This window comes from Balaenoptera physalus, assembly GCF_965194825.1.
Source record: "Balaenoptera physalus genome assembly, chromosome: 17".
In the NCBI taxonomy this organism is placed as follows: Eukaryota; Metazoa; Chordata; class Mammalia; order Artiodactyla; family Balaenopteridae; genus Balaenoptera; species Balaenoptera physalus.
In genome coordinates this window covers 16,537,884-16,565,702 of record NC_138895.1, presented here as the reverse complement: position 1 = coordinate 16,565,702, position 27,819 = coordinate 16,537,884, and the positions used below count along the sequence as shown (strand labels likewise).

At 38.8% G+C, this 27,819-nt stretch overlaps 1 protein-coding gene across 6 annotated transcripts in view; it reads left to right on the top strand.

The window, feature by feature from the left end:
- Positions 1 to 27,819, top strand: part of EYA1 (EYA transcriptional coactivator and phosphatase 1) — a 325,931-nt gene that overhangs the window by 226,490 nt on the left and 71,622 nt on the right. For all 6 annotated transcript variants that reach the window (XM_082432589.1, XM_082432593.1, XM_082432591.1 and 3 more), the window contains 4 exons: positions 1,068 to 1,150; positions 1,577 to 1,763; positions 24,246 to 24,385; positions 25,719 to 25,802. In XM_082432589.1, the coding sequence (XP_082288715.1) occupies positions 1,068 to 1,150; positions 1,577 to 1,763; positions 24,246 to 24,385; positions 25,719 to 25,802 (494 nt within the window). The remainder of the gene's footprint in view (positions 1 to 1,067; positions 1,151 to 1,576; positions 1,764 to 24,245; positions 24,386 to 25,718; positions 25,803 to 27,819) is intronic.

The window sequence follows — 27,819 nt, the reverse complement described above, 5'->3', positions numbered from 1 at the left end:
ATATGATAACACTTATATGTGGAATCTAAAACATGACAGAAATGAACCTATCTAGGAAACAGAAAGATTCACAGACATAGAGAACAGACTTGTGGTTGCCAAGGGGTTGGGGGGTAGGGGAGGGATGGAGTGGGAGTTTGTGGTTAGCAGATGCAAACTATTACATATAGAATGGATAAACAACAAGGTCCTACTGTAGAGCACAGGGAACTATATTACATTTCCTGAGATAAACCGTAATGGAAAAGAATATTAAAAAATGTATGTATAATTGGATCACTTTGCTGTACAGGAGAAATTAACACAACTATACTTCAAGAAAAAAATGGTGTGTTGTCACTTTGCGTGGTTAAACAGTAAGATAGTAAATCCATTGAAGGAGGGGACTAAGATTTGCTCTTTGGCTTGAATCCTGCACAACGCCTGCTGTATCTTTTGACGCAGAGACATTCAACAAACAGGGTGTTGCCTACACAGCACATGTAATACATAAAACATTGGTCATGTTCCTATTTGATCTTTGTTTTAATCAAATACTTCAAGTGCTTCCCTTCATTCTTCTGTGAAATGAAATAACCAGCTTTTTCGGTGGCCATTCAGATGACAAGTACGAGTTGGAAAGCATTTTGCATTTTTGGAAGTAGCATCATAGTTTTTGAGCTAGCAGGAACTTTAAAGATCATTCAATCTGATCCTGTTGCTTTACAATAAGTGTATTTAATGTAAAGATATGAAAAATCCTGGTGTGTTTTACAAATTGAAATGGAAAGCTCGGTGTCTAATATTTTTGCACAAATGTATAATTTTGTCCATAGTTTATATGAGTTCCTCATGTCCTCAGAAATGTAAACCTCTCTACTTTTTAATTCTTTGTAGTATAGTGAAACTAAAATGGTCGACCATTTTAAGAAAACAAAATTTTAGCCATGGCAATGGATTCTGGTTTCAAAGATAAACCAAACGCATTTGCAGTGAGCTCCAACCCTGCTTTATCTAAATAATAATTTCCTATAGGCATATTACTTGGCATGGCTTAGTCAACCATATTTCTTTTCGTTTTGTTTTAGGTAGCAGTTTTACAACATCATCGGGATTATATACAGGAAATAATTCACTCACGAATTCCTCTGGATTTAACAGTTCACAGCAGGTAATTTTCAAAGCCAGTTTAACTTCTGAAATTTAAAGAAATGCAACAGATGATTTTCTTAGGTAAAGAAAGATTCGTTTATATTACACTATAAGCGAGACCTTCCTTAAGCCTTCTAATAGTTGTTTTTTTTTTTTTTTTTTTTTTCCTCCTTTAAAAATCTCTTTAGCGGTCCTATATGGTGAGTTGTTTGGTTCTCAGATTGGTTGAATTTTACCTAGAAATCATGGAATAGAAATATGAAGAGGGAACCTGATCTTACATAAAACTGGTTTGCAAGTCTGCTCACTTCAGCCAGCGTGTGCTTGTGTGTCCCTTTGGGAAGTCAGAGAAGACGGAAGTGCAAACACATTCATGGTTACATTCTGAAAACACTAAGCAGCAGCTGTATTCTGACAGGTGCTCTTGTGTGGTTTGATTTGATAGGACTATCCATCGTATCCCAGCTTCGGCCAGGGTCAGTATGCACAGTATTACAACAGCTCGCCGTACCCGGCACATTACATGACAAGTAGCAACAGCAGCCCAACGACGCCGTCCACAAATGCCACTTACCAGCTTCAGGAACCGCCATCTGGCATCACCAGCCAAGCAGTGACAGATCCCGCAGCAGGTAATTACGTGTATTTTTATTAGTCCTGCATGCTATGTTTCTGGTGGTTGAAATGCATTTTTCCGCAGTCTTATATTCACGACAGTGGTCGCACACCTTTGACAAGTTTTGGCAAGGCCTTAAGTCAAGCAGCATGATGGTGACCTTAGCTTTATTTTTACTTGCTTAAAAATTTTAGTACGAAGTGTGTAACTTCAAAAGTACATGAAATAGAGATTTTGTTTAGTCGTACCTATACTCAATTTTCAAGATATATATAGCTTTTTAGATGCATAAGTATAAATGTTTAGCTATAATGCTTACCTATAATTATAACTGTGTTGACATATGACTATGAAGATAAATGACATCACCTCGAATTTAATGTTTATCATCGTGAAACAGTTAATGTTTTTCAAAAAAATCAAATAGCATCAAAGGGTTGATCATGGAAAATAGTGATTCTCCTGGCCTACCGTTTCCCCCTCATGACTTGCTGTGAATTTTTTAACAATGTATCTGAGGGCGGGCATTTTTTGTACTCCTGCACAACCTTTGAGGGGCCCTTTCAAATGCAAGTCTCTCCATCTCTGGAAGTTTATCTGCTATGTTTTTTTTTTTTTTATTTTATTTTTAAAAATTTTTATTTATTTATTTATTTATTTTTGGCTGTGTTGGGTCTTCATTTCTGTGCGAGGGCTTTCTCTAGTTGCGGCGAGCGGGGGCCACTCTTCATCGCGGTGCGCGGGCCTCTCACTATCGCGGCCTCTCTTGTTGCGGAGCACAGGCTCCAGACGCGCAGGCTCAGTAGTTGTGGCTCACGGGCCTAGTTGCTCTGTGGCATGTGGGATCTTCCCAGACCAGGGCTCGAACCCGTGTCCCCTGCATTGGCAGGCAGACTCTCAACCACTGCGCCACCAGGGAAGCCCTCTGCTATGTTTTTAATATTTCTTCCCCTCCATTAATTCTTTCTGGAACTCTTAATATTGCATGCTTAATTTCCTGAATTGGTCTCTAACTAGGTTTCTTACGTTTTCTCTCGCACTTCTTGCATCCTTAACTTTTTAAAAATGCAGTCTTTCCTTTCATGGATTAGAGGTGAGCTGTTATCCTCAAAGCAGCAGTGAGTTTTTTTCCTTTGCCTTTTATTCCGAGAGCCAAAGCCCACCGTGTCAGGTTAAAATGGTCTTACATTGTAAGGCTCACTTCTATGATGTGATCACAGTGTTAATTCTAGGCGGTTATCCCAAATCGTGGGGGGGAAAAAAATGTAATGGATGCTAATTTAAATTTTGACTATAGGGTTGTCTTGTAAATCTTAGCAGATGACCCTCCCGAAAACTCCTTTAAGTGTTTAGTTGTTCTGCCTTTTCTCTTAAATGCATGCAAATGCTGTTTTATTCTCGAGTAGGAAGTTACATCATTCTTAATCTTGCATTACAGCTACCTGCGCATCTCCACTCTAAACATGTTTATCTTTGATTATCTTATTCCATTTACCTTTATTTTAAAAAACTCGCTTGATATAACATTCTTCACGCAGTTCACATGTGTAAAAACAGTATTCATAGAACCTCATGTATGTATTCTGTCTTTTAATTAGATTTCACATCTATATAATCCCACTTAAATAAACTTTGTTATAGAAGGTACTGAATGTCCTGTAGAAGTTATTGCAGAATTGTCTTCTCTACTTACATTAACTTCATATAGGTATCAGGAGGAAAGATAATGGCTTGCTGAAATTTAGGGATGTCTTGTGTTTTACGTGAACCATCCGGCTCGTGCAAGCTTCTCAAGGACCAAAAGGAATTTTGAACTGAGGATAGCTATGTGAATGAGAAATAGAAAAACTCTTTAGGGTCTGTGGAATAAGAGATTGAGAAAAGGAGACAGCAGAGTAATTTTACTTAATTCATGACATTTTGGTTGTGAAGAGAACAGAATAAAACAAACTGGTGAAGACTTAATCATGTTTCTTAAATTAAGATTGATTAGAGCTTTAAAAAAAGGCCATTTGGACATATCGTAAAACTTTATCTCTGAAACTTGACATTGTTCTAAGTGAATTTTATTTATAAAAGGGATCCTGTGTGAGAGAGTGGGGATGAGTGGACACGAAGCCACGCCAGATGGGAAACAATGCGAAATTATAATTTTTGAAAGGTATATATAATTTTATTTTAAGATTGAATGATCTATCTTAGGTTTTATTTGAATAAATGCTTAGTCTTTTAGGTACTTATTTCAATTTCAGTATCTTTATGGCTACAGAATAGGAATGAATTGAAATGGGGAGAAAATAATATTTTTCAGATTTTTTTATATTCACCACTTCCCACTAAAACGCATGTGTAGGGATCAGCCTTTCTTGTCTTACATAGTTAGGAGTGGAAAGTTCAGTGAGTTTACACATTGAAAAAGAAATGTGGATTACTTTAAAAATTCAAGAAAATTTAGTCTTTTCTTTTTTTTTTTTAAACGTTTGTGGTAAGATTGTGGATTCAGCCTAAGTTGTTTGGCATTAACTTCCCTTTCTTACTAGTCATGTGTAAAATTATAGACTTATCCTTCTTGATGAAAAGTAAGTGTTGGTGATAAAGTACATAAAAATCATTAAACTAAAGAATTAGAAGGAATGATTTATTACATATAACCTAATGTTTTTGTTTCAAGATTGAAATAAAAAATAGTTAAAATAATGAATGTCTATTTTTGTTGAAGTTATTTCAGGTGTTTTTTTTTCTTTTAATAGTCTATTGGGTTTAAAGTCAGTATTTTCTAAAACTGGAAAGTTAAATTCTAGTCAATTATCTGATCTTATAGATGACCAGGTTTCTGCCTTTCAGTTTCATGGAATTATGCAGTACAGATGAATCCACAGTACATGAGTTCTTCCATGCTTTATGATATCTGTTCTTTATTGTTCATAGAATCGTTATGTCATAATGAACAAATAAGATAGCCTTGTAAGGCTTTTTCAGGGCAAACATATAGGGACTCATTTATTTTTAATTGTGCATTTTAAAATTGGTATGAACAATACTAATCTTTCAAGTCCATGATATTACGCAGTATTACTTATAAATATGTACCTCCTCATGAATCTTAAGTTCAAAACTTATTTTAATATGTTTGTAATTAAATATTGAAAACTTTATCCTCCTTTCATTAGGCATGTGTAATACATTAAAAATAACATAACTTGCATATGAAAGCTTACTTTCAAATTTTAAAAACTAAAAACAGTGCCTTTGCATTCATTTAAAAAAAATGAGTTTATTAGTCATGCATTGACTGTCTTAATAAAATACAATTTACATCATCTGGAGATATGTAAGACTCCATCTACTTGAGAAGCATAGTGAGATTTTTCTGATCATTCACCAATGTTTTAATTTGCTTATTGGATTCAAGAAAATAGTGCCTACTCTTCAGCTAGCAGTGCCAGCCTCCCCACTCCCCGTTGAAGGACATCTTGGTTGCCTCCAATTTTGGCAATTATAAATAAAGCTACTATAAACATTTGTATAGGTTTTTGTATGGACATATGTTTTCACTCATTTGGGCAAATTCCTAAGAGTCTGATGGCTAGATTGTATGGTAGAAGTATGTTTAGTTTGATAAGAAACTGCTAAAATGTCTTCCAAAGTGGCTGTATCATTTTGCACTTCTACCAGCAAGAATGAGAGTTCCTGTTGCTCCACATTGTCACCAGGGTTTGGTGGTGTCAGTTTTCAACTTTTGGCCATTCTAATAGGTGTGTTGTGGTATCTAATTGTTTTAATTTGCATTTTCCTAATGAAATATGATGTTGAGTATCTTTTCATGTAATTATTTGCCATCTGTGTGTCTTCTTTGATGAGGTATCTGTTCAGATGTTTTGCCCACTTCTTAATCAGGTTGTTTGTTTTCTTATTGTTGAATTTTAAAAGTTCTTTGTATATTTTGGATACAAGTCCTTTATCAGATGTTGTTTTGTCCCAGTCTGTGTCTTGTCTTTTCATTCTCTTAACATTACCTTTTGCAGAGCAGAAGTTTTTAATTTGAATGAACTCCATCTTATCATTTTTTTTTCTTTCATGGAACATGCATTTGGTTTTGTATCTAAAGACTCATTGCCAAACCATAGGTTTTCTCTTATGTTATGGTCTAGAAAATTTGTGGGCATAGAGTTGTTCATAATATTCTTTTTTTATCCTTTTAATGTCCATGGGCTTGCTAATGATGGACCCCCTCTTTCATTTCTGATATTAGTAAGTTTTATCTTCTCTCTTTTTGTCTTGGTTAACCCTCTAGAGTTTTATTAATTTTATTGACCTTTTCAAAGAGCCAATTTTTAGTTTTATTGATTTTTCTCTGTTGTTTTCCTGTTTTCAATTTCATTGGCTTCTCTGTTATTTAGTATTTCTTTTGCCTACTTTTTTATATATATATAAATTTATTTATTTATTTTTGGCTGCATTGGGTCTTCGTTGCTGCACGTGGGCTTTCTCCAGTTGTGGCGAGCGGGGGTTACCCTTCATTGTGGTGTACAGGCTTTTCTCATTGGGGTGGCTTGTCTTTGTTGAGGAGCACAGGCTCTAGGTGTGCGGGCCTGAGTAGTTGTGGCATGCGGGCTCAGTAGTGGCTCATGGGCTCTAGAGTGCAGGCTCAGTAGTTGTGGCGCATGGGCTTCGTCGCTCCGCGGCATGTGGGATCTTCCCGGACCAGGGCTCGAACCCGTGTCCCCTGCATTGGCAGGTGGATTCTTAACCACTGCGCCACCAGGGAAGTCCCTTCTTTTGCCTACTTTTGATTTCATTTGCCCCTCTTTTTCTAGTTTTCTAAGGTTTGAAGTTTAGATGATTGATTTTAAGTCTTTCTTCTTTTCTAATATACACTTACAATGCTATGAAGTTCCCTCTAAGCACTGCTTTTGTTGCATCCCACAATATTTGATAGGGTTTTTTTTTTCATTTTCATTTAGTTCAAAATATTTTTATTTTCATTATCATTGAAGCCCTCCCTTTCAAAGAGGTGTATATTTATAAACATCCTATTGGAGAAAAATTTTAGAAAATTTGATGGTATACAGTAAGAATCATTTGTTACAGCCATAGTTATTCACATCTTCCTAATTAAATGGCTTTCAGTTCTTAGAAAATGTGTTTAGTTTCTGAGAGAAGGGTGTTACATGGTCCCTTCAAATTCTACTATCTATATAAGATAATTTTGGTCACAGTCAACTCTTTTTTTTTTCCTTATCCAAATCTAAGTAATATTAAAATTAAATCCAATATTACTTTAATTTTTAAATGATGGATTTCATTTAAAATTTCTTTTAAACTTTTAAAAGAAAAATTTCTTTTAAATTTTAAATTTCTTTTTAAAATATTTTTCTTTGCAAAGTTACTGATTTTCTTCTATGTTTAAAAACATATAGAGGTAAGAAATAAAAAAAGAAAAAGACATTTTAGGATGTTTCCCTTTTGTGCTAATATCTAAACGCTCATCCCTCCTAGCCACTGAAGTGTAAAGAGTATATTATTTCCTTGTACTGAACCCTAAAATCTTAAGGCATGTTGTTACCAACATAATTGAATACGTTTTTTTAAAAAAGTGGTTAAAAAATGATTTAACCACTCGAGAGTTATTCATGAAGGAATTTTTTAATTGATTTTTATCAAAAGAACACTTAAGCCATTCTTTAAAAAATGTTTTTCTTTATCATATGTCAAAATATGAACACTCATTTGTAATCCAGTTACTGTGCTATATTTAAATAATTTGGCTTGAGAACATTTTTCTTGTCCAAAATCTCTTAGAACATCTCATAATAATTATGACAGTGATCATAATAATAATACATAGTAAAAACACAATTACTGTCTTTAGAGCTTTACATTATATTACCTTCAACCTTATAAATATACCCATGAATTAGGTACTATATGTCTCCATTTTACAGATGAGGAAAATGAGGCACATAGCTCTTTTTTTTTTTTTTAAATTTTTTTTTTATAGCTACTTTATTTATTTATTTATTTATTTTTGGCTGTGTTGAGTCTTCGGTTCGTGCGAGGGCTTTCTCTAGTTGCGGCAAGTGGGGGCCACTCTTCATCGCGGTGCGGGGACCGCTCTTCATCGCGGTGCACGGGCCTTTCACTATCGCGGCCCCTCCCGTTGCGGGGCACAGGCTCCAGATGCGCAGGCTCAGTAGTTGTGGCTCACGGGCCCAGCTGCTCCGTGGCATGTGGGATCTTCCCAGACCAGGGCTCGAACCCGTGTCCCCTGCATTAGCAGGCGGATTCTCAACCACTGCGCCACCAGGGAAGCCCAGGCACATAGCTCTTGAATGCTCAGTAAATGTTAGGTGTTATTAAGTTAATCTGGAATTTTGAGGCCAAATTCTTATGAAAGGGCTATTCACCTGTAACATTGTATTTTTAAAATAGTACAAAGCAATCAGAGAGAGAGGGATAAAAGTAAATGATAAATAATCATTTTAGGTTAATGTGAAATAAAAGCTAATTATGTATTTATTAGGAACGAATTTTAGCATGGATGCTATAGAAAAGTTCCTTTTTCAAAGGATTTGTTCATTTGAATTTCTTACAAAAAACTTGATGTTGAAATCTACCTTTTCATGCTCTGACTGCGTGCAGACAATTTACTGGTTAAGGTGATGTACAGGAATCTTGCCAATATTGAATTTCAAGTGACAGAGGAAAAATCAGTATAAGAGGGAATTCAATATGCATGGGAAACCATTTGTTCCCTTTGCTTCTTTGATCCTTGCCAAGGCCCAGGAAAGTAGAGCAAAGCGCATGAAAAACAGGGGAACATTCTTGTGCAAAGTGGCAGGAGCGCTCTGAGCTCTCACAGGAATTCTGTGTGACAGGATGAAAAACTAAACTGCCGGCCGTCTTCCCTGTGAATGTAGGACATTTGGGCCACATCTATACTACCTAACGTGTCTATGTCTGTTCGCTATAGATATGATACTGAGGTTTGCAATAAGCTTCCGTTTTCACTCCTATATTTTGCCAAGTGAGCAGTTTTGCAAATCTTTAGGCCATATTTGCTCCTTTCCACAGATGCCTTGTGGACTTGGGAAGAGTTTGCAGTTTGTTCAGCTCGAAAAGCAACTATTCAGCAAAACAATTTTAACTAACATTTTAGAAACATTTGTCAGCAAAACAAATATTTGTATCTGAAATAGCCAGGCTATTGAGATGTGAGAAAACAAAACAGATGTTTGTTTGGCGTTCTTGTGTTTGGTTGTCTTGATGGCATTTGTTTTCTTTCTTTTTTTTTTTTTTTTAACCCCCAGGGGATGTACAGTGTTAACCTTAATGAGATTATAAAATTCTTGGAAATAAAATTCACGCTTTTTTTATATTGCCAGGAATGTAGTAAAAATGAATTGCCGTACCTGTGAATTTTGGACTTCTTTTTAAGAAGTGAAAAATTCACTGTTTTAGCATTTACCCATTTTGTGCCTCGTTACTGGTTTCACTAATTTTTTCAGTTAGCTGGCATGAACTCAGGATGCCTTAGAGTCAATTTTAGTACACTTGGATTCCAGTATGTCATTCTTTCTGATATTTTTACGTAACAGATGATTTGAATATAAATAAGAAAAATCAGAAAGCATATATTATAGAGCTAATTAAATTAGTTTAGTTCACTAACCTCCCAAACATTTATTATTTCATCTTCTTTTGTAGCTAATTGAGTCATTGTTTTTGTAAAGTATTGGTATTAAGCATCCTACGGGGCCAACACAAATCAATGTAATAAGTTCTCTTGTTTAAGTGGAAGGACATCAGCATTTACTGATTCAATTTTTTAATTGGAGATTGCTGGGGAAAAGGACATAGAAAGTTACCTGTGTTTGCCATCCCTCCACCTCATTTAATTGGGTTTGGATGGTTTAGCGGATGAGTTTGGGATTAACTTTTCAATAAAGGTAGTTTTGATGATTAATGGCTATCAGTTTTATTCCTAGCTTCATAGCCAAAAAAAAATTTAAGTGTAATGAATGTCTTTTACATTTATTGAATAATAACAAAAGAGCATGGGACAGAATTATAAAGGTCCACGAGGGTTTACAGAGAAAAGTAAAACCCCTTTCATCTTCTACACCCAGCTCCTTGGTTTCTTTCCGCAGAGTTTCTTGTGTATCCTTCTACGGATACACTTTGCTTATATAAACATAGACATAGCACCTGCCCCTGAGCACTTTTTTTTTTGCATACTCAAGTATGTATACTTTTAATTAGTTTTCTTTTTCCTTAAAGATATTAGAATACTATACATACTATTCTGTACCCTACATTTTTCTCTTAGTAATATACAGAGAAAAAGTCAATATGTAGTTTTGTTGTTTTTTATATTTCATATCCAAATATAACAATGGCGAATATATTCTGAGCACTTACTATGTATCAAGCAGCATTCTGAGCACTGTTTGTGCATGACTTAGTTTCTACCAGGTCCAAGAGAATAGGCAATGTCATCATTATCCCCATTTTACAGGCAAGGGAAGCCAAGGAGAGGTCAGCTGCAGTGCTGGATTTAACCTCTGGAAGCTTGGCTTCAAACTTGAGTTCTTAATCAGGAAAGCATGCTGCTTCTTAAAACCACTGGGTCTGAGATTTCAAACAAGCGGAAACATGAAAATGTAAACAAAGAGTCACAAAAGGTAGTAGCTATATGGTGTTCATTTTCTTTAATTATTCATAGCATATATGAGCATAATTACTCAGCAAAGGCATCTATTAGGAGGCATTCAGTTAAATATATGTTCAATGTTTGAATGAGCTCTACTTGCTAATAAAAATAACGTAGGTCTGTCTGAAATTATAGGGACATGGTATGTAATATATCTAAGGTGATCTTTTACTGTATTTCCTGAATTATAAGATCAGTTTGTGGGTCTCTTGAATGATCCTACAACCAGTTGTACACTTTCTTATCTTCTACTTTCCTGCATCTGTTCTGTCCTTACTCGCTATTTATCCTGTTTAATAATTACCTACTGTGGACCTGCTTAGGAAACGATATTCACAACAGCCCTTTACCCTTTCCTTTCCCTTTCCCTGCAAGGACCTCATTCTGTACCTTGCGAACTTTTTCTTTTTGTCTTTATTTCTCCACTTACAGCTGACAGTTGATGAGTGTTAAGTACAGGGATAATGATATTCTTGTCTCAAGGGAAGCCATTCATTTTAAAGTGAAAGCAGGCATCTTAACCCAGTACAATCATCTTCCAACACTTTTGAAAATATTTACGTGACCCCCTTTAGAAAACTTTATAAAATTAAAATTGCATTTTCTTCAGAACCATTATGTAAGACAAATTTTTCTATTTTTCACTTTTATGTAACTGCCGGTATTTGAGTACAGTTTTCTAATGTTTTACGTTGCGTGTGTGCAGTTTTCACCTGGATTATTGATGGACTTGATAATCATGGATTGGTTTGGAAATCATGTCTACCATTGTTTCTGTGAGAAAATAGCTTCTGAGTTTCAGACAGCTTATGTAAAAATATTTAGAACATAGCTGATTTGAAAATTGGCAACTCTTTTCTAATCTACAAGTCCACTTGAGTAACTTCACCTGGAGCAGTTGAACAATTTTAAAGTTAGAAGTGACCTTATAGATCTTTTCCCTAAGACTTTGACTCTACTGATTATGAATAAGGAATCCAGAAAGGTTAAATTTTTCCAAAGCCACGCGGCCTGCCATCAGCAACATGTCTCTATGGCAAGTTGGAGTGGCAGCCTTGTGAGATATGACGTGGTATGGAAATCCACACTGCCCCAGGCAGCACTGCTATCTCCTGAAGATGGAGATGGATGTCCTATAATGAGTTCCAAGGTGGAATCCGTTAGGGACACAAGTTGTCAGGTTTAAAGTTATCAGGGTTCCTTTACATTCAGTCTTTTGTAATCCTTTGATACAGTAATATTCACTGAGAATTGAATATAATGCACAGTGTTTCCTAATCACACCTGCCTGGGTACCACTCTCCACCCACCCCCACAGGGCATATCTGTGAACTTCTCTTGGGCACCACACACTTCCTTGGAATATAATTGAGAGAAACTGGAGTGGTACCTAGGGATTCGGAGTTGGGCTAACCTGGCTTGGAATCCTGGTTCTGTCATTTACTCCGGGCACATCACTTAGCTCTTTAGTGTATCAGTTTTCTATGAAATGAGGATAATACCACTCTTGTATATAAGATGAATGAGGGAATGAAATTATGTGGTGGCCGGCAAAATGACTGACAGATACTAGGCTTTCAGATATTCGTTTCTTCAGCTATGCGTTCAACAGACATGTACAAATGCTTGCTGTGTGCCAGGCGCTGCGCCTGGTGCCAGGGACATAGAGGTGACAAGAAAGGCAAGGTCCCCAGCCTCGGGAACTGATGAGTTCTCCCCTCTTGACGATAACTGTAGTGCGTTGCACATTGTGGTAATTTCAGAGATAAAGCCCTCAAAGTGTGTCTCACCTGTTTTCTTCACATAGAATGACTGTCGGGGATTTAAGCCAGAGGTTGAAGCATGTGAGAAGGATGATAGGTGTTTCTACGAGGTCGTTCCATAGAGTACTGGAGATTGGATGATGGCCTGACTCCAGCGATGATAAAGTTCTCTTAATTTAGTCACTAGACCTTGTCTGAGGACCTAATTTACCTGCATTAGTAATTCGTGAAAGGGAAGCAATAGTCATGGAAGACAGATAGAGAAATCAAAGCAGTTCTCTAAAATTAATTAATACCTATTGGTCTCTGACTTCTGGTTACTTCTATGAGACTAGTCAACAAGTATACTTGGCCTTGGCTTATTTTACACAAGTTTTTATGGGAGGATTCTGTGACCGATCACTTGAAGTTATCAAAGTTTCTTTAAGTCTTCTCTTATCCTTTGTTGAGGTAATATTCACTGAGAGTCTTATATGATGTAATGTAATTTGTTCAAGGCTTTGATGAGGTTGGTTGTTTGTTTGTTGCCAAGATAGATAGCTCCCACTTTAAAAATCTCCCAGTATAAAATTGGCATGTCACTTTGGAGGCTTGTTGGCCCATTACTTTGTAGGTCTCTGTGGGTCCTAAATAGCTTTGTGAGGAACATCACTGGCGTTCCCTCAGGGCTGCGGCCTTCCATCTGGGAATCGTCCCTGGACATGTCTCTTAATTTTCACAGGGGAACATCATTTCCATTCTCAGTGCAGCTAACTTAGTAACAAAAAGCTCGAGTCTCCTCTCAAGCCAGCAGCCAAGAATCACTCTCCTCCAAGTAACTCATCAGTATAAGCTCCTCCCTCACTGCCGTCTAGAACCCAAGTGGAAACTTGCTTCTGTTAGCTGCCAGAAGGGTAAATAATGGCCTCGTTCTTCTAGATATTTTCAGTTTTACCCTTAAGATAAGCAAGATGCCTGCCGTTCATGTTCTGTGCTCTGAAGCGCCGAGTCAGCCATACGGAGTCCAGTGTAATCAGCCTTAGGAGTCAGAGTCTTGTGAAACGTGCTGTTTGATTTACCAGGAGGGTATGTTCCCGGCATCACACACACCCTTCTCAATGAGCAGTCCCATGAGGCATTTCCTTCTCGTTTCTGTAGAGAAATTGGTTTGTCTCACCTTATATGCCCCATGAGTCTTTGAACTATTTGCGCCTCTGCCTGTGTTGACTGCAGACTTAGGGCAAGCAGACCTGGGCTGACCACTCTCCTCTCAGCTTTATTTTATTTACATTGCCCACTCCAGTGTTTCGTCTAATGCACTCGTTCATTGTTTTAAAAGACTGCTATAGAGTTATTGTGTATATATTTGGTGGGTATCTTAGACCCTTTTTGGAGAAAGGTAGGATGTAAATTACTCAGAAAATAAAATAAAGAATTTAAATGTTTTATTCAATAAGAATAAGGGCCAGAGAAAAGATTCACCACAACTACTCATGCTCAGGAAGCACCTGTTTTGCAAACTACATTACAACCATCTTTGAAATGCTGCCATTTTGGTTAATGTACGCACAAAAATCTCTTCAGGATTCTCATAATAATAACCTCCCAAGAGCACACGTGTCTCCATCTCTTCTTCTCTCTGCCCAGAGTCTCATACCTCTTCGTCTAATTCATAGGCTTGTATTCATTTCAGTTCAGCTAATTTATATAAAGAAGCATGTTGCCAATTGTAATATGTTTCCCAAAGGTAAGAATTCATTTTCTCTACCTCTGACATCGTTTTCAACTTCTGTAGTTTCTTTTCTTTTCCATCCCCGATGACATCTTAAATGTTCTGAGCATTCTAAGAATTTTCTTTCTGAGGGATCTCTTTTCTTTCCAGCTTCCCATTTAGTGTTTTCCCTAATGTGTCCGTTTCAGTACATTTGTTCATCTAATTAACTCCCTTGACTCAGCTGTGATGTTGAGAAAGGTTATAGAGGAAGCACGTTTGTGTTGAGATTTATTCCTTAATCTTGCCATTAAATTTTGTTACACTGTTCCTGTTCCAGAATTGAAGGAAGGGCAAAAAGCATGGTTTCTTCTACTGCCACCTGTGAATGAGGATTTGATGATATTCTCCAACGTGCCCTTAGCTCATCATTGTGCATCTCTTAATTACAAAGTACTCTTAGGTTCAGTGGGGATACAGAGAGCAACAGGGTTATTCTCTGTCCTTAAGGAGCATTCTGTGTGAACAGTCAAACCTAAGAAAGGTTGAGTTGAAACAGTGTAGTGCTAGGAGAAGCAGCAAAGTGCTCCAGAAGAATGCAGGAACCAGAGATTTCTTATGTAAAGTGTTTGGGGAAAAAACTAATAAAGGAGGTAAAATTTATCCTCAGCATCAGAAGATGGGAATGAGTGAGGGACAGAGGATAGGGAAGGGATATTCATCCAAGGCTGGAGATATAGACCCTTTTCAATGAGCTCAACGATGGTATCATTTCCATCGGAACAAACTTAAAGTATACTCACATTTCACTGAAGGATGAACAGCATTTCTAAGCTGGAAGATCACTTTATGACAGTCTTTACCAATAAGATACCAATAAGAATCCCGGGAGGTGACTTGGAACAGTTCACTTCACACGACGGCACTAACACGTTGTACAAAATACTGCAGCATAAAATTATCTTACCTACTCTTCATAATGGTGTCATCCTCATTTTACTGTTGGAGAAGCTGAAGTCCAGATAATGTGCAGATAATTGTTTAAATGACAACTTACCACGCCCATTCAGATCATACTATCTGGATTCGTAGGTTACACTGTCCACTGTGATGACATTTGAACTGCTTAGTTTTCCATGTTCTGTCCTGTAAGTTAAGAAAAGTGGAGATGGACCAAAACCTGCAGGGTCCACCCCCTCCATAGGTGGATCATTTCCCAAACATTGAAAGAGAAGAAGGTCATATTTTCAGAGTCGGTGCAGGTTCCATAACTGATGTGGCCAAGCCTGGGTCCTGGGCAGCTCCCCTCCCCCAGCCCCAAACCTCTGGGAGAAGGTGGCAGCCAAAGCTCCCCATCCAGGAGCCCATCAGAGGCTGGACCACCTGACGCTGTTCTCATCACTGCAAAGCAAGGCTTGTGGCATAGAGAAGTGACGCTCTCTCTGAGAAAAGCCAAGGCATGTCCAGTTAAGTGTATGAGGCAGAGAAGGCAGGTAGAATGAGAGAAGTCATCTCAAAGCCTAGAGGAAGCCCTGTTCAATCTACCCTCCACTTTTCAACCCAAATATGGCCTCACTTTTCTTTTACTGTGAAGGGTAAGGTCTACCCCTAGCTCTGCACTGGATGAAGTCAGCTGAACCCAGAGGATAGAATAAGGAACCGAGTGTGTCTGAGTTCTCCTTCTGTCAGATCCTCCCTGAAAGTGCGTGACGCCACGTTGATTAGTACTCACTTACGACACATTCCTTAAGAGAGTGTTTAAAATTAAATTTTACCCCGTGGATTATCGGTGATCGTGTGCATTTTGTGAACCAGGGATGGTCCATGTGCCAGGTTGTTAGTTCATTCAACAACAAATGTTTTTTGAGCCTCCGGAATGTTCCAGGCTCTGTTCTTGACACGGGGGACTCAGCAGTGAACAAAATGAAGTCTGTGCCCTCTGGGAGTTTACATTCTACCAGAGCACACAGACAATAGTAAATATAAAAATGCATCTAGTCGACAGAAGTGCCTGGAAGGATGACCTGGTGTGTAAAGAGAAGAGAGTTAGGGCAGGTGGAGTGTTTCAGAAGAGTGGTCCAGCAGGGTGACATTTTAACAGACACCTGGAAGGGGTGAGGAAAGAACCACCTTGATATCTAGGGGAAGAGTGTTCTGGGAGAGGAAACAGAACTACCAAGGCCTGGCGGGGGGGCTGTGATTCATGGATTCGGAGAGTGGCAGGAGGGCCAGTGTGGTTGGAGCCCATTGGCAGAGGAGAGTGTCGGGGCTGAGGGTGGGGAGGCAGAGAGGCCAGATCACAGCAGGCATGTGGGCATGGGGCAAACTTTGGATTTTGTTTTGAGTGCGGTGAGAAGTGTTTAAGCAGAAAAGTGACAAGATGTCATGACATTTAAAAGGAATGTGTCTGGTTGTTGGGCAGAGAATGGTCTGCGGCAGGGGAAGACGGGGAACGGAGCCATCACGTAAGAGATGCTTCCAGCGGTCCAGGGGAGATGTAATGGGGGCCAGGCTTGGTGCTTGCGGTGGAGGTGGTGATGGCAGTCAGACCTGAGGGGGATTAGAGGGTAGAGCTACCACGATTTGTCAGTGGATTAAATGTGAGAAGTAAGGAGAGAGGAGTCATGGGTGACACCGTGCTTTGGGGCCCAAACAGCTAGAAAAGTGCATCTGCCATTTATCGATATGGAGAAAATGGCAGGAAGAGAAGGTGGCGTTGAGGACATCAGGATTTCCGTTTGAGTTTGAGATGCCTGTTCGAAATCCGAAGGGGAGATGGCAAGTAAGTTGTTGGATAAATAAGTCTGATGTTCGTAGGTTACTTGAGGGCCTAAATGTGTCAGCACAAATGCCACTTAGAGCTGACGTGCCTGGATGAGTTAAGCAGGGCAGCGAGTGTGAACGCAGAGAGCCAGAGGAGGCATGGGACCAAGGGACGTAAGCATCCACGAGTGAGGTGTGAGCCACGGTGTGTAATGCTGGCGAAGGCTTGAGAAAATGGAACTCGAGACTGTGCCGTTGGATTGGACAGAGCAGGGATGCTGGTGGCATGTTGGAGAAAGTAGCGTGATTGGGATGGATTCAAAAGAGAGGGGGAGGAGAAGAAATTGATGCAGCTAATACAATTCTTTCAGTTATTTTCGCTGTACACTATAGGGTAATAGAGAAATGGGGCAGAAACTAGAGGGAGGATTTGGGGGTATTTTTAGGCAGGAAATATATCCAGCCTGTATACATAGGTGAGTGATCTGTAAGAACACTGGCTGAAGTAGGTGACAGGGGGCTGGGGTCTCATGCCCAAATGAGGGGCTGGCCTTGGGAGTGCAGAAATTCATCCTTCCTAACAAGAGGGCAGGAGACTGTTCCTGAAAAGTGCTGGCAGGGGGGGTTTACCCAGGCATGGAAACTGTGGAGAGTGGGTGCTTCTATTTTTTCAGTGAATGAGGGGGCAGGTAGTCAGGTTTCTTGCTTGAGGCTAGAAGGAGACTTAGTCCTGAGGGTCAAGCTGTCCCATGCTGTCGCTTGCGACGCCTCAGTATGTCATGAATATAGGCAGCATTGAGATTCTGTGAAGGCAGGAACCGCCATCCGGCTCGGTTGGGTCCCCAGTGCTTAGCACGTTGCCTGGCGCAAAGTAGGTGCTCTGTCTCAGCATATAATCCTAAAGTGGCGTTTGTTCCACTGGCTCAGGGATTTGTTCGTGGCAGCCACAGACAGGATGGCTACATGGTTTGTGGGCCCTAGGGCACAAAATGCAGGCCCTTTGTTCATAGATCAAGACTTTCAAAACCACACAGCAGAGCCTTCAACCACGTGCAGGGCCCATCTGAGCACAGGACCCCTTGTGACCGCTCAGGCCACAAGTCCATGGAGCTGGCCTGGTACACAGTTACCAGTCGAATCTGATCAAGCACATCCGTGGGCAGTAGGCCAGGGGCACTGGCCAGAGCTAGGACTTCCTGAGAAGATAGCATTACGTGTTTACCTTTCTCTCAGAAGTTTAAGAAAGAAAGATCAAATCCAAAAGAGAAGCTGCTGGCATCACAGATGGAGAGAGGTGAAGGTAGAGCAGCATTCTAAGAAAGTGAGCGGAAGATGCATCAGAGCTGTTTAGAAACCTTTATCACCAAAAACATTTGCTAGGGGTGTCTCCTGAGTCAGAATTCCCCAAATCACAACAGTGGAAAGGGGAAGGTGGGAAAAACTGAAACTCGGCAATAGAGTTTACAGTGCGTTATCAGTATAGATGTGGCATTAACGACTAATTTAAAAAGAAAAGACATAAGAAAATCCTCCCCATTCATTCCTCAAACTCCAGCAGAGAAGGACAGTTATGAATGGAAGATTAGATCCAGGGCAAGGATAAGATGACCAATTTTTAGCTGCTTTAAAAATTGACTTGTTTCAAGGATTGCTTTCAAAAAACAATCTATAAAGGTCTTTTTGAAGACATTTTCCAACATTGTTCCCCTTTTATTGGGGGAAAAAAAAAAGCAAGTTAGCTGAATGAGTGTGTGTATGTATATATGTCCGTGCTCTGCTGTGAGCATTTGTCTTCTATGGTAGTGACTCTGTCACCGGGCAGTGCAAGCGTGAAGTTTAGGCCGCCACTGGAATTTCTTTAGAGTTTGGAGAGTAATGGGAATTTCGGGGAGTTTTTTATGGTCTGAAACTACTTTATTTTCATTTTCATTCAGGATGACTTCAATCTGCTAATAAGCGAACATCGAGAAAGATCAGGAACATTAGTTTAGAACATTCGATCAAGAACAATTAGTTTACTTGTTATCCAGTTTTATATCTTTAATTGTTCCCAAAGTAACACGAGCCTTGTCAACTGTATTGTTTTAAGTGACAACGTTAATTTATTCTGTTTTACTGTCAAAGACTATCAAGCTTTAAAAATAAATGTCAAGAGCCTAATCAAATTTAATCAGGTCTTTTTACCAAATGTATAAATGTCTACTGTACATTGTATGCAGTGTTCACAAATATACATTATATATAATGCTCACATTGACAAAAGATCGCTAGCTCTCTATCTCAATACACCATGTCAAAATGGACATTGACTGATTTTCCTCTTCATGAATAGGAAGCAATGAATACATAGCAATCATTATCTCAAAAGAAGTATCAGTGCTTACCAAGCGTGCTACAAATTCAAACTGGTCAGAAACCATTGTCAGAAAACGTCCAGGAATATCAGTTTTCAACTCTGAGGATCTCGGACTAGAGAGGTTGATTCCAGGCGGACTTACAGGAGCGGAGAATCCGTTTTACAGAGTGTTGTTGGGTGACTGTGGGAGAGCCTGGGAAGGAATAGCTGTCAGATTCAGTTGTCAGAGGTGACTGCAAGTCAAGGAAAATCTAAGCGTTCGGTGTGCAGGGCATACGTGCTCCTTTTCCATTTGCCCTTTCACCTAATTTCCTAATTCTCCTGAACAGTCATCCCTCAGTATCCTGGGGGATTGGTTCTAGGACACGCTCCCTCCGCCCCATACCAGAATCCACGGATGCTCAAGTCCCTTATATAAAACGGTGTAGTTGTTTGCATATATCCTATGTACATCCTTCTCTATACTTTAAATCCTCTCTAGATTACATATAATACCTGATATAATGGAAATGCTATGTAAATAGTTGGCAGCACGTGGCATATTCAAGTCTTGCCTTTTGGAACTTTCTGGAATTTTTAAAAATATTTTTGGTCTGTGGATGCTACACTTGAGGATACAGAGGACTGACTGGATAGTGAACAGTATGGCTTGACCATGGCAGGCAGGGCCTTTGAGTTTTTCTTTTCCTCATAAACAAACTTAGCTCATCATGCAGCGTCACTGGAGCTTGCCTGCTTCTGTCATTTGTCACTGTGTCCTCCAGATTCAGTCAACTGCAAAGAGCCCAGTAAACAAGCGTCCCCAAGGTCGCACACCTGGAACAGTGCCCATCGTACAGTGGTTTCGTTAGGCTTGGTGCCTGCACGGAGATCTGTTCTGTTGGAGGTGAGAACACAGAATCCCTCCCAGGATGGGAGGTGTCGGTGCCCATATCAACCCGAGGAGAATCTGTAATCTGTTTTGCATGTCAAGTTACTGTGTTCGTGAGAAAAACAAAATCCTGTCCTCCTCTTGCTTTGTTTGCATGTTCAAGACAGGGATGTTTTGACAGCATGATGGCTCAGCTCTCTTAACACCTGGGATAGGGCCTTTTAAAAAGTATATATTGAATTCCTTTTCTACTTATCAGCTCCCCCAGAATTAGCTCCTTCTTTTGGACCTCGTTCTCCAGTTAGTTCAGCAACATGTTTCACTTAACTGTCTTTACTACACAGTTTTACCATTTACCATTTAACAGGTTTGAAGAAGTGCTACCACCCAGAAAAGTCAGGTGACAGTCACTTGCTTGAATCTCAGTCACAACAGAGTTACTTACTTGAATCTCGTAGTCACACAGTTACATTAATGAATGCAATTATATCCTCCCACAAGCCAAATCTGCTTTGTAAATAAAGTTTTATTGAAATACTCCCATACTCCTTCACCAACATCCTGTCTGGGGTTGCTTTTGCACCATAATGGCAGAGTTGAGTCACTGCGACAGAGGCCACATAGCCCACAAAGCCTAAAATATTTACTATCTGCTTCTTTGCCAAAAAAATGTGCTGACCTTCAATTTCAATATGTCCAAAGCTGGACCCAAATTCTCACCTACATTTTTCCCTCCATCCCTCCTTCTTCCTAAGCCCCATGATCATACTACAGTCTGCCTAGTTACCAAACCACTAGCATGAGCATCAACCTTCCCCCTTCTTCTTTATCCCATTAGTTATGGATTTCACTGCCAAATGACTCTTTGAACCTGTAACTCTTCCTTATTCCCACTACCTGCATCTGGGCCACCAGCATCCATCACCTGGATGACTGAATTATCTTCCCGACTGGTCTCCCTTTCTCAGTCTTCATTTGTCTCCAGGACCCTTGCTACACTGGAGCTAGAGTCCTCCATCTAAAAATGTAAATTTGATGACATCGGCCCCTTGTTGAATTCTTTGCCTGCCACTCCAGCCTCATCTCTGTACATATCTATAGTGTCAGGTCACATTGACTGTTTTTCAGTTCTTCAACATGCTCTCTCTTTCTGCACCTTCACACGTGCTCATGTGACTACTTGGAGCGCATTTATATACCCTTTTTATTGGCATGTTTGTCTTCCATCATGAGGAACCTTCTATGACCCTGCAAATCTGAGTTACATGGACTTCCTCTGTGGTCACCTAGCATTCTGCTTTTCCCGTTTCATAACCTTTTCCAAGGTGTTTTGTAATCTCTCATTTTTATTCATGAATCAGTGCCTTCCTCTGAATGTTAAACTCCAAGAAGGCAGGAACCATATCTGTTTGGTATACATCATTATACTTCAGGCTCCTAGTACAGTGCCTAGAATAGTGTGAACATTCAGTCAGTGTTTGTTAAATGAATGCTCTTCTGAGTGTTTTCACATCCATTATCTCAGTGGGGGTGAAGTTGAACAATTTAGAGAGGATTGTAGTGAAACATGAGATGTTAGTGGATTAGAAGATTAAATTATTTGTTGTTTTGTACTTGTAGGAGGAAGGAGAACTAAGAGACGGGATAGCTGGTTAGGAGAGTAGAAGCATTTAATTCTACCTCGTAAAACAAAGAGGAGGAGTTTTTGAAAAAAACTAGCTTGCATTATTCAAATTTCATATTCCTTCTAATAAGTTGTCAGATTGTCCATCTTTTAGGGCTTCTTTTCTTCACCTGGAAAAACTTTACATAGCATGATTTAAAAGTCTTCTTGTAGACTTTGATCATTGAATTTGTTTTCTTTGGGGGGAGGTTTACAGAAGTAAGTAATTGATTTCATTATAGCTTTTCTATTTCCAAACAAATTGAGATGGAATGTATTTTTAAAGATTTAATTGAGTTTTTAAAAAAGGGATAAAGAAGTAAACACCAAGAAATAAAGGAATAGGCAATCAACTGGAGGAAATCTAGGCTCAGAAAACTTAGGTAAGATAAACTACTTTGAGGAGAAAATTATCTCTAAACTATCTGGAAGTTGAGGTGTAAAGCAATAATGCGATGAGACACATTGCCTGGTGTCTTTAGCTTCTTCTCAGATATGAACTTCCAAAGCTGGAGAGCTCAGCACCATTCAGGATAGACTTTACAGACAAGTACTTGAAGTCCAGCTCCATTTTGAAACTGTTAAAAGAGATTGGTGTGTGTTCTGTATAGGGTGGTGGCTATAAAGATTCTGTATGGAGATGTAGATCGCAGAATATTTAAAGAAAAAAGAGGTCAAGACTTTTTCTTTAAAACACAACTTTGAATCTAATGAACTCCATAAAAAATAAATTCATTTGAACTTCCTAATTCTCTATAAAACATGGAAGAGAGATGCTTGGTTTGAAACATCTTGAGAAGATGCCACAAACATCTACCTCTGCAAGAAAAGAATCTAATATAGATTTAGAGAATGCTTATCGTTCACCAGGCGGCACTGTATTCTAACAGTTCTATGAGATGAGTTAGCTCAGAATTTATGTTAATCATCCCGATTAACATAAATTGAGCATTGAGTGCAGTTGTTTTGAATTTTCTGGCCGTAATTAACCAAGAGCCTTGTAAGTCATCATGGTGGTTTCTAGGTTCAAGGATAACATGTCCAGTTTATATGAGGAAGTTTGCTATCTTGTTTGCTATGCCAGAGGACATGCAAAAGCTACATCTAAAATTGATAGGAATCAGTTAGGTTTTCAGGTTAAACAAGAGACATAGGGCTGTTTCATGTGATTTAGAAACAGAATTTACTCTGTCACAGTCCATTCCTATCTACCCTGACTCACAAGGCTTTGGAGAAGCACTTCAACTTGGAGGTAATACTGAGATCGCACAGTTTGACACATGGAAGGCCTTGTTGGTAGAGTCAAAGCTGATAGTACATTAATAAAGGCTACCACGTCTTTAGCTCTTCTCCACAGTTCTCTGTTTGGTGAAATGTCACATCAGCATCTTCGTGAGAATAATCATTCCTCTTATTAGCCTGAGAGATTCCAGCCCATATCCAGTAGAGTGATGTGGCAAAGAGGCTGGGGGAGAGCCAGCACACCGGCACATCTGGAGTTTGGGCAGGTAGAGACTGTCTGATGGGTGAATTGGATGGACTATGAAAAGAACGTACCTAGGGCTAAGAGTAGAGGGTTTTTTGTTTATTCTGGAAACAGGATAAGAGTCTCTTCCCGACTCCACAACCACTGCCCAGCTCTTCCTCTGAGCTGGTTGGGGGTTGTTTTTAATTTTGTGGTTTCTCTACGATTATTTCTGTGGTTTTTCTGAGTTTCCCAGATGCGTACTTTTAATGTGCTGCCTGGTTTGGGATATTTGGTTCAAAGAGATGAAGACACAGGAAGAGCCTGTGATGAATGCCGTAGAGTATGGCATGGCTCGTACATGAGCTCTCCTCATCTTGCCGCTCCCTTGTTCTCACATAAAATGAGGGAGAAAATGGAGAATTTTAAATTTTCAAAGAAAAATCCATCTGATTCCATTTTCCCTGGCCCAGGGGTTTTTCTTTTCATTGCGTTCCATGAACCAGAAGCCTTTCTTTTTTTCTTTTTTTTTTTTAAATTTATTTATTTATTTATTTTTGGGGGGGCTACTCTTCGTTGAGGTGCGCGGGCTTCTCGTTGTGGTGGCTTCTCTTGTTGCGGAGCATGGGCTCTAGGCACGCGGGCTTCAGTAGCTGTGGCACGTGGGCTCAGTAGTTGTGGCTCGAAGGCTCTAGAGCGCAGGCTCCGTAGTTGTGGCGTGCAGGCTTAGTTGCTCCACAGCATGTGGAATCTTCCCGTACCAGGGCTCAAACCCGTGTCTCCTGCATTGGCAGGCGAATTCTTAACCACTGCGCCACCAGGGAAGCCCCAGAAGCCTTTCTGTAGGCAGGAGCATGGCTGGTAAGGCAATTGTGTGGACCTCTCAGTATGGCCAGGAGCTCTTTGTGGGATGAGAGAGAAGCAACTGGACCTGGAGATGGGGACACGTTGTCTCACCTCAGAGAACCATAAAGAAAATCTCCCCCACTTGGTACAATCTGTTGTCTCCCACCTTCCATTAATTTTTAATTATTTCTAATCACACATTCTTTCCAAACAAGTCTAGCATCAACTATCTCTTAAATTATTTACTGATGTCCGTAAAAGATAATGTAGAATTTGAGCAGAATGACTTCCCTATGGATTAAAACAAGGATAATCTTGGCACCGTGGTGATAGAACAAGAGATGAAAGTCCTTGCTGTATTTCCACAGAGTACAGTACAATCCACAGCCCGTCAACACCCATTAAAGATTCAGATTCTGATCGATTGCGTCGAGGTTCAGATGGGAAGTCACGTGGACGGGGCCGAAGAAACAATAATCCTTCTCCTCCGCCAGATTCTGATCTTGAGGTATGTCATTGCCAAGGCCTGAGTAAATAGTGAGGTGTTTTAGTAGCTAACTGGTGATTCTGTATACCTGCTGTGAGCAAGGTGTCCAAATGCCTTTATTACTGCATTCTGTTCCATAGTAACTATAAGTAAGTCAGTTTTTTTTCCATATTGAAGATAAAGCAGTTATTTATTTCTGTTTTCTCTTCTACTTTAACTATGTAGTAAAGCATTTTTTTTTCCTCTTTAATGAAACATCATAAATTATATAATCCTGCTTTGACAAAATTCTCTTGTACTGCTCTGTCATTGCCATTTAAATTAAGTGTTGTACGAAAACTGCTTAATAAAATCCACTCGGAAATTAAAGACACGCTATGTATATTGAGAAAGGAAAACCCAGGATATTCTAAACAGAAGTGGTTATCACCTTATGAGACATATTTTGGTGGAGTTCAAAGCAGGAGGGATTAAATAAAACTTTAAAGGGTGATAGATTTCATAGCCTTGAATCCACTGGAATTAAGTTTCTTTTTATTGCCCAAGTGAAACTGATGGTAGAAAACATGATTCTTTTAGCTGAAAAGATGGAAAATTTCCAGCAGAACTTGTGTGTATGAATATGTACTGGTGTAAGTGGGATTGGTAAGAAGAAGAAAAGCAGGCTTGGGAGGCCTTTTGTGGTATCTCAAAGACCTTTTTGAAATGAGTTCCTTCAATAATTCGATTCCAAATACCCCAAGAGTGTGTCAGGAGCATGTGTGTTGCGTCCACTTAAGTTGTTAACTCTGAAATCTGAAGAAAATTGGGCAGGAACAATATATCATCCATTTGATAACATCGCAATAGATAACCTAAGGTGAATAGATGATGTACAGTTTCAGTTTTTATGTGCAATTTTTAAATACTTGGCTTGATAAGAATAAAACACAAGATTAGTTATTTGAACACTTCTTAATGAACAGAGAGCAGAGATAAGGAAAAGATCAATTGAGTGATTTTTCATTGATTGCCCCTCTCTGTCTTAGAAGTTATAAACAAACTCATTTTAGCTTATGTTTCATTTCTTTGGAACTAAGACTAAGAAGCAACTACAGAAGTAGAAAGGACATGTAGTCTTTTTTCCTATATTTATGTCAGTGTTGCTAATGTATTTATCCTCTTGTACCTCATTTGAGGTTATATCTGAGGAAAGCTAGGAGATACCCTTTGGAACAGCTGTGTTTAAAAAAAATAGTAAATTCACATTTTTCATTTGTCTCCCATTTAAAGACTACCTTTTCATGTTGAAGTTAGCTGAATAGCAGGTTTCTCAACCAAGGGAAAGACACAGTGATTGGTTCTTCCTTTGTAGAGGGTGTTCATCTGGGACTTGGACGAGACAATCATCGTTTTCCACTCCTTGCTCACTGGGTCCTACGCCAACAGATATGGGAGGGTGAGTACCACAAGGCATCAGTTTTTAATTTCTTTAGAGTAAGTATTCCTAGAATTGAATATTTTTATCCAAATGGGAATGTGGCTTAACTTTAAATAATACATTTAAAATATAAAAAGGAAGATAACTTGATTTATTGAAAGAGTCAAATATATATGTACAACAAGAACATATAAATGAACAAACAGAAGGAGTTCTTTTTAGGCTCTTAAAAATGAGATAAACTTTATGCAATTACATTCATTCTTATTTCAGACCCCAGTGAATACAGGTGATTGGATACTATTCTAGGATGAAATAGTAAAATATATGGATGATACAGAAAGGTCTTTTGCGTTGTATTTTTTTGTCACGTCCTTTTATTCTTTTTATTCCCAATGTATTCAATGGAGCAAATATTGCGCTTGATATTGTCTTCCGTGATTACCAGTGTTAGTATTTTATTTTCAAAGCACCTGTTATGAATGTCTTTATTAGTCCCTTTGCTATGGGGCTAAATTTACGTGAATGGTTTGTAAAATCAGGCCTATGAATGACAAAGGACCAATACGTCCAATTCTGAGTCGTTACAATATTTATCTTGATGGTATAGGTACAGAATAATGTTACAGATCACCTTCTATGAGTACAACTTCAATTTCAATGTTCTGCATTTGGGTTTCTCAAAACCTTGGAAATCCTTTCTGATTGCTTGGTGGTTCCATAAACCTTTCCCATGTAAAAATCATGTTATTTAAAGTGCGTTTAAGTAATTTCTGAAATATCCTGTGAATATGATATTTTTCATCTTTTTAATCTTGAAAGAAATAACTATTGTAAGTCTTAGATCCTTGAAGCTATTGGTGTGAAGCCTTAGGAAGTGAATTCTTGTGTCTTGGTGACTCCAGATTTGTATCACAGTTAAGTGTTAAAATTGATACTTGTAAAATGGTCATGCTGTCTTTACAGATTTTATGCAGGTAATTCATTCTTTCAATAAATGGTTATTTCAGTAAATACATATTGAGCACCTGATGTGTAGGTGTCTGAAGGTGAAAGGAGAGAAATGATCAATGAGCTTCACAATGCAACCTTCCTTCTTTTAACCCTAAAGCTACACCTAATCCAAAAAAGGGTTGGAAAAATGCACATTTGTAAGCGCAAGAATATTCCACCATTTGAATGTCTGTCAGAAATAAGATATCTGTAAAACACAATATGCCCCATCTTATTGTTGAACAAATTTTCTGTGAGAAGAAGACAATTAACAGAAACACAGATTATAAAAAAAATAAGGTCATAGAATCAGTCATTCAAAATAAGTAATTTGTGGCTAGCACATAATAAGGATTCAATAAATATTAGTTGTGATTTTTTATATTATTTCTTCTATTAATACTATTACTATCCCTATTTCTACAAAAACTACTACTTTAAAAGCCTGAAATATCAAAGTGTAATGAATATGAAGAGTCTTGAAGATCATCTTAACAGAACCATTTTAATCTCCCTACAACTAACTCCTAAGGAAGAGAGCTGGCTCCTGGAACTCACTCAAAAGTGTTGAAAAGGGCATGCACTTAGGAAACCAACATTTGAAAACCACCCAGAGAGTCTCAAGTCTTTAAAAGCTTTGTCACTAGAGGCCAAATTGATGTAAGGAGAGTTGTCTTGATCAGTGCGCTGTTAGCCATTGAAAGGGGTCAGCTTAGAGAGAGGTGGTGAACATCCTATGACCGCATGACCTCGTGTCAATCTCTGGCCATAAATTATTGGTTTACAGATGGAGTTCACACCTAACATAGAAGCCACTGGCAGCTTAGAATTTTTCATTTGGATTCTTGACAAGATCTAAACCAAACATTACAAATATCATGAATTTTATTTTTACAAGTGTCAACCAGTAGTATTTTGAGACTTCAACCGATAGTATTTTGTTTGTATGTTTAGTTTTCTCATACTAGGGCATGTGATAAAAACTTTTACCTTCTGTAATTTCCCAAAGCCAAATGTATATATTCTTTCAAGTATGGATGAT